Genomic DNA, 12190 nt, shown 5'->3' with positions numbered 1-12190 from the left:
GTAACAAGACTGTAAGTAACGAATATTATAGTAACGAATATGATACTCTATGGTTGATTAAATATCGAGATGCACAAAAAGAAGAAATTAAAAATAATCGTAGCACCAGATTTCTCATTTATTTATACACACACACAGTGAAAATATTGGATTTACAGAAGCTATCACAGTAAAACAGTGAAAACATTAGAATTTTAGAATATCATAATATTGTCAACTTATTAAAACGATGAGGAGTAGGAATCAGTTTGTTTGTTAACTCCTGTTTGTTGTAATCGATGCAGAAGATTTTTATTTTGCATGAAAATCCGCAGTTACTATGCAAGTATATTTTCGGGAGATTGAAAAATCTGTAGTGTAATAATCAGTGGCAATTTCATGCAAACAACAATATCATTTGCTTTAGTAGATGAACAATGCATTAAGCTCCACTACAGCACACTTCTTTATGAATGTACGAGGTCCTCCTCGTATTTTGAATCACGAGGTGATTCCTTATGAGAGAATAAGAAAAAAATAAAGAATAAAATTTGTTCATCCGAACCTTCGTGAACGAATCGTCTGACGCGTCTGACCATGACCACCCGATTCTACTTCCTGCGTACACTAAAGCACGCGACCCGACGGATCTTTAAACTCCATTTTCTCGGCAACAAGACCTCATACGAAAAAATATTATTCGTCATTAAAACTGTATATTTAAGCAGTTATTTAAACTAATATTTATATTAGTTTTAATATTTTATATTTGCTAGCACCAATCGAAAAATCAGCTTGAATAAATTTCCAACAAAAATGGGCAGAAATATTTCTTGGGCATGATTGTGCTTGAGCGAAAGTGAACGATCTTACGAATCCCAGTACGACGATCGGTTTCCGTCCTGCTGGAGGCAAGATCGACACAGATCGACGTAGATCGACGTAGCGTGGATCGTTCGATCAGTCGGTTAGGGGCTCGCTCGCGGCGAATGGGAATGGAACTGAACGCTCGAAAGCGTTTTAATTATCTGACGAGCGTAAAAGGTTTTCGGGGGCATGGAATCTCGGCCGAAGTCGATTACGGGTTCGTGACCGTGCGTTTCCAATTTCTGGTCTCCCCGGCGAAATTACCGGAACAACGGAAACGCCCGATGTCTTGGCGTTTCTTTTGCAGGCGTCTCGCAATTTTTCACGAGCGCACACATCGTCCGTACCTCTCGCTCTCTCTCTCTCTTTCTGTCTCTCTCTCTCTGTCTCTCTCCCTCTTTCTCTTTCTCTCTTGTCGGAGCACAACGTTTTGACTAGCGTGCTGCCCGTAATTACACCGTTCCCTCGGGACTGGAGCCGAAACGCGACGCTCGAATTATCCGGGACGTTCCACGAGTCGCAGCGAGAACGCCTCGGGCATTTAATACGTTTCCATCAATGTCGTCGTCGCAGTCGTCGTCGACGGCTTCGTCGGAGTCCGATGCGTTAGGCTGCGGTTATACTGAACACGATTTACGATCGATACAATCGTGTACTTAACGCCATCTTGCTCGCCTCGATGTGTCTTCAATGCATTCCAATAGATAAATTCATTATCCAATACCGAGCCAATATTATCCAGTATGCGCAAATTGTGTGCTAAATTTTATTTAATCATTAGACCGCGGATTTTATGGATTTATGACAGAAAATGAGTAGCTGTCATTTCAAACAGTGAAAACATTGGAAGGATTTAATTATTTTCATTCTATTGAACATATTAAGAAGGAAAATGAATTGTTGGAATTCAGATGGAAAATTTTTATCTCGCAGTCTAAGAATAATAATTCGTATGCAACGAGCCAATGTGTTTGGTTCGAGCCAAGATCTAATCTAAAATAAATCGTAAAGTAATATTTCGGTTTATCTTGTTTAGATTAGAATTTAAAGAGAGCAAAGTATATCCGCAGCCTAAGCCTGGACTGGGGCCTCGTATCTGCCGGTGACGGTAATGCGGAATAGTCTGGATCCATCAAGCCTAGATCCATCTAGTCCCGTCTAGTCCCGACTCGTCCCGGAAGGGCGTCAGCTCGTATCTCGAATGCGTAGGTTCGAGATTTGACGGTTCACAATGGAAACACGGGGGCCCGTGGCACGCGACCTCGCCATTTCCGCTCGATAGTCTCGAGGATCGATCCGGCACGACTTTAAAAGGCAAATCGCCAGGAGGTTATAGTCCCGCGAGATGCCACACGATGAAAGGAAACGGGGAAACGGTTCGGCCGGGCTACTAATTTTTTCCTTTTCTCCTTGCTCCGACCGAGCGTAATGACTGTTTAACAACGGCGGGCCCCTTTCGCGCACTTTTAGCCAGCCGTAAAAGTCTGCTGAGAGTGGTAGAAGTCGACGTCTGCCGCGCCGTACGCTGCCACGCGGTATCGATACCGAGCATCTCTTGGTAATTGATGGAAATTGTAGGCTGCGATTTTAAACACGCTTAATAAATGGAACCCTCGATTTTTTAGTGCTTTGCGTACTTTGTGTGCATTGTGTACCTTGTGTACTTTGTGCACATTGCGCCACGCCATGCCACTTCGCGAACCGGAGTCGTTCAATGACTGTTTAGGTTTAACGAGGTGATTGGCGATTTAGAACCTGCGTACGGTAGTCGTTAAATTGCGAACTTTATGTGTATTAAAAATTAGTAGGCACTATTTTAAATAGTAAACAAATGAAAAAGATTTAATACTACTGACATATTATTTTCAATTTGTTAAAGCGAATTATGAGAGAATGGTACATGGTACCACTTTTAACACTTTATACACCGGAAGCTTATTGACACAATTTTCAATGATTATGCTGTATAATTATGCCTCGGACTCCTGTGAGTTCTAGGCCTACGCCGGAGTCATTTCTGACCTTCATTTCGAATGAAGAAGAAGAAGAGGGAATAACGATTTTCTTATCTCGAAATAAGAAACATCTGTACATATATCAAACTGTACTACATATTGACGGTGTAGCATATCCCGGCATAGCATACGGAGAGTTAAAAGGGTGCTTATAAATAATCCTTCACATAACAATCCCAAACGAAATTATTGTATTACGCTGATGAGTTGAAGAATCCGTTAAAAAGTCTGAACTGAAAGAAATAATCTGAATAAACTGAAGAAATAATCGCCAGTAAATAATGTGTTAAAATCATAATAATTATTGAAATTATTAAAATTCATTTCAGTTGCTTATTTAATTACTGAGTTCTCTACTCTTTTTCGGATTTGCGGTATAATTTGTCAGGAGAAAATTTGGAAAAACTCACGTTTGTCACATTAAATTTTGATTGTAGCAATTAATGTTAAGAATAAAAAATTTATTCAATAATTGATTGTCTACCATTTGAAAGTTGTACTATTTAATAATAACTATTACAAGTTTCCTTTGTCAATAACTGTTACGAGCGATCGAAATAAATTTCTCTCGTTGTTAACTGTTGTAAGTGATCGAAATGAATTTCTCTGAACGGTAACATTTACCAACAAGAGAAAAATTTTTCGGTTACTTCTAATCCTTCAATGTAACCAACACGATTTTAGTCGATGAAATACTTGTTATTCCATGACATTTTTTCTTTTCGGTTATAACAGTTATGATCCCTGGTTAAAATCAGACCAGCCGTTACATTATGTGATAAGAGACGTAAATTTCTCTTTCCCGCTTCCTCCGAGCGAATTAAAAAACCAAGATCGCAAGCGTTTGTCTTCGGCCCATACTTTCCCGTATTTTCCCGGAGCTTTCCATGCAGTAACCCGGGTCCGAGAAAAATAGATTCGTTAGTGTAGCTGCCGGACGACGAGAGCTATCTATACCCTCATGGAGTCGTTTCCTTTGACGGCGGGAGGCACGACCCACGGAAACTTTATTAAAACTCCGTCGAGATTTCGCCGGAAGTTTTCCGCGAAACTTCGAGACACGTACTTTCGCCGGGAAAGGGCTACGGGGAAAACTGTAGGAGGAGAAATAAGGAGGGGAGGGGGAGCAGAAGTTCGAAAGCGGCCGCTTTAAAAATTCTCATTCGCCGGAGTGGGTTCGGACGCCGTGAAATTCATTGCGCCTCGGTATTTCCCGCGAAGGAAGCCACATCGTTGCCAACTTTCCTCGTAATCGCTTCTCGTTGTGCCCGCGTTATGCTACCCGGCTCTTTCATTGCCCGTGACGAATAGTTTATTGTCTGCGATCGTTCTTTGCGCGCAACAAAATGCTTGAACCCTGCCCTGGAGCCCGCCGGTGACACCAGCTCCTCAAAGTGGGCGAACCTTCATTGTGACTGGACCGTGGATCTTTGTGCAGGATCCCATCTTTGAGGATCGTCTTGTGAAATCCGAACCAGGCGAGCGTCCCTCTTAAATGTTTCTTGAACGTCGTGTTGTATTCGCGAGAAAATAATATTCTTCCCCTCTTGAAGGCAATACCATCTCTATTACAATTTAAAGGATTTAAACCCTTCAGTGGTACGGTGTTCACTCGGATCACGCAGTATTAATGGGAGCTTCCTAAAATTCTGTGTAGATTTTCTCGGATATCTTCAAGTACGCAGTTGAAGACTAAATAATCCGATTGTTCCAAAGAATTTGAAGAAACTCGATAAACTCGAATACTTCGGCGAAAATTAGAGGGATTTTATTGACGTCGTGAGAGATCCCAGTAGGTGTACCAGGTTAAAACTACAGTGTAAAGAGAACTGCACTGATAACCGTTGATTTGTATAAATACCGGTTTGCGAATGTATACTGAGGCAAGTAAATACACAGAATATATTCTGTGAAAACTGCACTGATTTGTATGAAAACAAAATATGCGTTTCAACTGTACGCGAAGAATAAATAAACGTCCGCCATTAGTTTGAGAAATCGCAGAATTGAATGGGAAAGCGGAATCCTCATCAATCCTGCCCCGTTTTACAATAATAATAATATGCAATGGGACTGCAGATGTTTATACAAACATTCCGTGTTCCGTTCGCTCTAATTTACAGTAACCGGCAATCAAATAGAAATTAATTCAGCTTGTTGGATTTTATTTAATTCCGCGCGCCGTGGAATTTTTGATAATCGCGGCAGCCATGAATGCATAAAATCCGCAGACTAATAATAATATTATTTTAAATGTAACCCTCAAAAATTTATGACGACGCCGCACAATGGCGGTACGCAATAACAAATGAAATATACAATAACGACCAATAAAATTGCGGCATACCTTAAAAACATTTAATTTTGAATATTTAGGTGTGTTGCGGACCGTTGCAGCTGCACTAAATTGTTTTAGCGTGGTGTTTTAATTGTTCCACATAACCGTGTGCGTCAATATTGCAATAACGAGACCGGGTAACGTTTACGCGAGAACGAAATCGGTGAAATGTCCGAAACCTAACATCTTACATTATGCTCTCTGCACTAGCAATAATTCTAACTTATACTATTTCGATCACCGATAAGAGAAATTCTATTCATCTGTCCGTAGTAATTAAACGTTGCGCATTGTTTAGGAAATTCGGACATTCACATTTTCAGAATTAAATTGGACCACAATCAACGTTCGTTTGATCCGTTGATATTAAATTCATTTGTACATTTCAACAAGTAGAGTTACAATTAAGAGCAACAGTCTGCTTTCGGGCCAAAATCAAACTGTTAATGAAGAACATTATTCTGAACATAGAATGAAGATCGCGGATGTTTATTTGCATCAAACACGAGCGGGACAGAGAAAATCAATGTTCAAGTGGAATTAAACTCGACATTATCATTTTATGATCATTTCTGGGGGATGCGAACTTCTGTCCAACTCGAGTCTTTGGAAATTTCACTTCGCAAAGATTCAGCATAATCTAGTAACGAACAAAAAGCATCTTCAACGAGCACGATTGCGAAGGAGATTGTTAAGGGTTGTTAACGCTTTGCAGACTTTTCTCTTTCTCTGACAAAATTTTATTTCGTTTGATATTTAATTGGCTCATGTTTAATACGGTTTCGACGAAGTAAAAATTCTTTAAGCTCCGATCGTAGCTTCCATAATCGCTGGCAATCTTTGCATATTCTCTTTGAAGGAACACCTGAGTTACTGAACAGACTTACGATGCTCCCCTAGAGAAGACAGTGCGAACGCGAAGGGTTAATACCGCGCCCGGTAGCAAATATGCTTTTAACGCCCCCAATTATCGAAATATAAGTAGACAGTACATTTGACCTCTACTTATTGCTAGACTGTGAATTTTTATGAAAAATGAAAATTGCATTAGTTTCAAGTGACAGGAGCTAAATGCAGTGATTTCTCTGTATATATGTCGCCAAGGCCTGGATGATAAACGTCATTATGTTGACATATATCGAGAATTCACTGTAGTCATTCAAAAAATATAAAAATCTACTTAGATTCTTGAAATGTTTTTACTGTTTTGCATACGATCTACTCATTTGGCAATGGTCTTGTATTACAGCCGTCTCAGACACGTTCAATCTCAAATCTAGATTTTTAGTTTATTAATTTTATATGAAGGGTGGTATTCGATGAGTTTCCTTTCTGATTTCAGTTCGGGAGGTTACGTTGTCCGAGCTCAGAGACTCGATAGTCAGGTTACGGGAGAGAGTGAAGCTGGTGTGTCGAACGAAGGGGTCTCCACCCCCTCGCGTACACTGGCTGAAAGACGGCATCCCCCTGCACCCTCGCAGAGGCCTCAGGATTCAGCACAAACGGTGAGCAACAATTTTCGCACGATTCGCAACGTTACAAATCTCCGACAATGAAAGTGTCAAGCAGCGGTTAGCATTCACCACGCCAAAGTACCCGGTGGACAACCCTTATCAAAATCTGAGAACGGAGGAAGAAAATAAGGGTTGAAATTCGAGGAACGGGGAAAAACAGAGGGGGTAAATTGAAGGGAGAAAATTCGGAGGGGAAAGGGACAATGTGGGGGGGGGGGGAGATTCAAGGGGATGAAAGTAGGGAGAGAAATTCGAGGGGGCGTATAGAGTCTAACTTTGACAAGCAAAGAGGAGAATAGCAAAAGAAGAGAAGGTGGTGCGGTGACGAGGCGTCGCGTCGCGTCGCGTGTATCCGTGTCACGGAAAAGTGCTCGAATAATGACTTGTCGCGACCGCGCTCGGAACTATTCATTTACGGGGAACACAGGCTCGCGTTAGAATGCAGCGAAGCCGCCGTTAATGGCAGCCGAGCGCTCCCCGGCTCTCCGGCTCTCGGCCGGCCCCGACTCTTCAATTTCGAGTCTCTCACGAAACGCGGAAATTACGTGTTTCGCTGCGGGGAAACGATGCCGTGGAATTGGATTGATTCGTCCGATCGGGGTTGCCAAGTCCCTCTCTCTCTCTCCTCTCCTCTCTCTTGTCTCTGTTCTTCGTTCTCTGCCATCCTCGATATATACATTAATACCTACTTAACGAAGTTGCCTCGTGTTTGGCAACGATATCGTTCAACGACTCGCGAACTTTCGCCGCTTCCTTTCGCCTCGTACCTCATCGTATCATTCTCTCTTATTCTATTGCTCTCTCTCTCTCTCTCTCTCTCTCTCTCTCTCTCTCTCTCTCTCTTTCTCTTTCTCTCTCTCTCTTCGGATTCCGAACTCGGCGCGTCTCTGATATCGTTGCCAAGAATAATACTCGCGTGACATCGATTTCTGGCCGAACGTCGCGTGCCTTCCTGCGATCGATCGCTCTTGCGATCAAGGTGATTACCTCGATCCTTCGATCTGCGGCCCGTGCCTCCCCGTGGCGATTCGAATTCGATTTTTAAGAATTTATTGCGGGGAAAGCTGGTGATGTGTCGATGAGAAACTTTTTGCAATGGGTTCCGACATGGTGAAAGATGCCGGACGAATTTTTCCTGCGGGCTGTGTTTCGTAATGTTTATTGTACATGCTATTAATTGACTCCATCACCTGCGAGGTGCTTGGAAAATTGATTAGAATGAAAATGAAAAAAGAATCCTTAGTTACTTAATATTGTTCGGGGGAGTGTCTACGGCCATAATGGTTTCACTGTACCATTTTTCACTGAAATATTCGCTTCACTTTTCGAATCTTTGCGTTTTTTAATTTTTGGACGATTTTTAGAAGGAACAGTTTTTAATGAGTTAGTCAATCAAAGTCATGCAGGAGACACACCATTAGATGAAACATGCAGAAAATTTTTGTGTGCTATATTGAATCACACAGGAACGTGATGCAGCAGGTTTTTCAGCTCTACGTCATTCATTTTCCACGTAATAAATTCCTGAAAATGACCTATTTTCTCTGTGATTTGTTGAGCTACGCTCTGACGCGTGTCAATTTGTTGTTCCTTTTTGACAGTGCGTCCCCGAATTCATTATATAACCGTGAAGGGGATGATTCTACATGAAAAAGCAAGCCAGAAGTGTAGAATGAAATTTTTTCATACGGGACTTTGTTCCCGAGAAAATTGAGTTTGAAAATCAAGAAGTAGAAACAGTCAGCCACGAACAGACACGCTAACCAGTACCTACTGAATAGCGAGCGTATAATATGAACTGCGAAACTTGTTTTTCTTGGAAATGGTGCTTCGTATGAATAAATTGTATCCCACATTTTCGACTTATCTTTCCACGTAGTATCTTGTCTGATTATACCAGGAGCACTGAAACATTTTGCATAGTATAATTTTTCAGTTTCACTGGCTCCAAGCACCCAGGACTGTTTAACTTTATCTTGGACAAGATTAACAAATGCAATCGATTTGCCATTAATGCAACCTATTTCGATCTTTAGACTCTATCCTCTGTGTTATTTGTGATCTCCAGTGAAAATTAGATTGATGGGTTCATTAACTAGCGCAACAAATCTTTGTTGAAACCTACAAACCCCAAGAAAACTTTCCAAATTCTATTTCACTGAAAAAATTAGTTTGGCCTTACGGAGTTCTTGAAGACACTGCTTTTAGAGTCAAAGTATGAGACCGATTGACAGTCCATAAATATCTACGTGGACATCATGGGCTCCTGAGTGGACCGGCACGGCCCTGCGCGCGGGTAATAATTTCAGTCGGCCTTTCGGCCGGTTTACTATCCACGGAGGAACGATTATAGCGAAAGAGCGAAGCGGAGCCGAGCGGAGCGGAGTAGAGCGGAGCAGAGCCGACCATTCGACCCTCTCCCCGCTGATGACTCAACTGTTGGCAAGACTCTCTCGTTTCTCAGCCGCTACTCTTTAAAGATGATGTATTCGTGTGCGTGGCGCTTCCAACTCGAAACTCGCAACTCGCAACTCGCAGCGAGCTACGAACCGCCAGCCCCGAGCGTATTGTAATGGAAACCGTTGACCCTTTTCCTCCACTTCGACAAAGTCTTCGGGGTTCCCATCTCTCTCTCTCTCTCTCTCTGTCTGTCTCTCTCTCGCTCGCTCGCTCTCTCTATTTTCGTTTCATTCTCGTCTCCCCTCGCCTATTTATGCCGCGCAGGATCCTTTAAAAAATATGTACGCGCACAGCAACGCCGTTCCTTGCTGCACAAAAATTCCCAGGGTCCTTTCAACTCTCTTCCGCTGCTTTTCTTCGCGCGACACTTATTCTTGTGTTCTCACGCTCGGTTCCATTTTAGACACTTTGTAACAAATTGGACGAAATGCAGGAAATGTTACTCTTTATTCCATAGTTATTCTCTATTATTTCTTAAATATATTTATTCTTTATAATTTTTATTTCATACTATTTAGTCAATTGTAAGCACGCTTTTTCTCGTTTGCTGTGATGTTTCGACTTTTGGACAATAATTGGGACCATAACTGTTATAACCAATAAGAAAAAAGTCATGGAATAACAAGTATTTCATCGACTAAAATCGTATTGGTTACAAATAAGGATTATAAGTAACCGAAAATTTTTTCTCTTGTTGGTAAATGTTATCGTTGAGCGAAATTCGTTTCACTTAGAACAGTTATCAGTGAGAGAAATTTATTTCGATCGCTAATAACAGTTATTGATGGGAGAAATTTATTTCGATCGTTCATAACAGTTGTCGATAAGAGAAATTTATTTCGATCGCTCATAACAGTTATCAATGAGATAAATGTATTTCGATCACTCATAAAAGTTATCAATGAATTGATAACTGTTATGAGCGATCGAAATTAACTTCTCGAAATGAACTGTTATTTCTAACCAAAAAGTATAAAAATCGATATTTTTTAATCATTTTGTTCTACGAATTTTTTCTTTATATTTTGTGTAGATTATCTTAAATTTCAATAATAATCAACTTTTTATTAATGATTTTTATCGTAGAAAATTTTAGAATAACTGTTATTTTTGGACCCTGGATAATAGTGATCAGATTCAATTTAATTTAACGATTCAATATAGTAAGTGCCACTTTCTTTTTCTTTCTACATCGACGCACTATGAAGTTTCTTTTTTTTTTAAGGCGACGCTTGTTATACTGGGTGAAATGATACAGCGAGTGTTAAAGCGCCCGGTAAGAATTCAAGCGACGGTGTAAATTCTATTCATGGGATCGGCATGCCGATCTCCCGATACGCGGTGTAATACTCTGGTACATCCATTAGGAACATTAAAATTTATGAGAGCCCGGATTGTCTACAAGAACGCTATTGACTTTGTATAAGAGAAGCAAATCGGAAGCTGTCCCAGAGTGTGGGGATTTCGTTGCCGGTACCCAACAATTGCCAAGGTTTTCGTCCTAATATCGAGTGAGCAGGGACTGCTGTTTGCTCCCAACGAAGCCTGTTAAATTGCTAAAGACCCTATTTATTTTGCCACAGACGATCCTATTTTACATTCGAGAAAAGTGTAATACAATTGTGGTTGATACACAGGTGTCTCACTTTTCAAAATAATTCCAAAATATGCGGTCAGTTTCTTACTTCTAACGAAACCTGTTAAATTACTCTGCGACCATAAAATTTTATTTTCCCAAAGACGATTATGCTAGGCCTGTGCAAAAATTTGTACCCGATTTTATATTAAAGTACAATAAGGATTCGGGCACGAATTTGTCCATTAATATTTTACATTCAAGAGAAGGGTAAGAAAATCGTGATTAATGCACACCGTCCCCTCTTGTCTGAAAACAATTTCCAATGCACACCACAAGGGACCGCAGCAGGGTTAAGTATTCGCAATCACGAGCACAGGTTTTTGTAATTTCTGCGACTCGCGGCGCGTCTTGCACCCTTCGCGCCATCGCCCTTTGTTCCATGTGGTAGAAAGGGCTCGACAACGCATCCACATGGTTGTTCCCGCGATGGAATTCGCGCAAAACTTTTAATGGCCGCTGGTAATGACGAGTCGATCTGTATTTTACAGAATTTTTAATGAACCGCCGAGCAATTAGCGACTACGAAAAAACGGACTTTTCGTACTTCGAGGAAAAAGTGTTCGCGAAGAACCGAGGAAAACGAGAGTGATGGAGAACGGATTGCGGTGAGCATCGTTTTTCGCCGGTGTTCGGGCGTAATTGATAAATCAAATCGAGGAGACGTTCTTCGCTTGTCGATTTTATTTCTCCGCGAATTAGTGAACATTTCTGTCCGGGATCACATTTTTCATTTCATAATTATTGCAATTCTATAGGTGCTTCCATGGGAAATCATTCAATAAATTTCTTTACTCGAGGAAATATCGTGAAATGTAATGAGCAGATTAGTGAACATCGATACAGTGACTTCTTTATATATGTCGCCAAGGCCTGGATGATAAACGTCGCGAGTGACGAGACGAGTGTTGTTGACATATGTCAAGAATTCACTGTATACCATTTTTGAACTTGTTAATACTATTAACCCCTTGCACTACTTTTTGTAATTCATATTTTGCTTAAAAAAAAAAGAGAAAATTTATATCTATTGTCTATCTATTTATATCGATTTGCCTATATGTTCTTCAATAGTTGTAAGTTAACAACGCCAAAATAGAATTTTATTTCAGTTTAGAGGGAATTAATAAAAAAAACATATTTATTAGACTCTGTTCAGAATCTTCTTCACGAGTATGACCCGATATTGTAGAGCAAGGGGTTGAAGAAAGAATGAAACGTTTGTTTGGATGATGTCTCCGGCAATCGATGAAGAAAATATGTATTTTGCTCATTGACATCGCGAGTTAGCGGGGTCGTCGTGGAAACGTGGAATTACCGCGAAACTACACTCGGGGGAAAAATTCTGGCATGGGGGGTGGGGTGGAACAAGATGGAAATT

General features: G+C 40.9%; 1 protein-coding gene across 1 annotated transcript in view; it reads left to right on the top strand.

The window, feature by feature from the left end:
* Positions 1 to 12190, top strand: part of Vn (membrane-bound neuregulin protein vein) — a 403465-nt gene that overhangs the window by 256996 nt on the left and 134279 nt on the right. Inside the window, exon 2 of the mRNA XM_076805822.1 lies at positions 6542 to 6704. Coding sequence (XP_076661937.1) covers positions 6542 to 6704 — 163 coding nt within the window. The remainder of the gene's footprint in view (positions 1 to 6541; positions 6705 to 12190) is intronic.

This window comes from Halictus rubicundus, chromosome 2 (assembly GCF_050948215.1).
Source record: "Halictus rubicundus isolate RS-2024b chromosome 2, iyHalRubi1_principal, whole genome shotgun sequence".
Lineage (NCBI taxonomy): Eukaryota > Metazoa > Arthropoda > Insecta > Hymenoptera > Halictidae > Halictus > Halictus rubicundus.
Note: the sequence above shows the minus strand (reverse complement) of the source record. Positions and strands in the feature narration are given on the sequence as shown.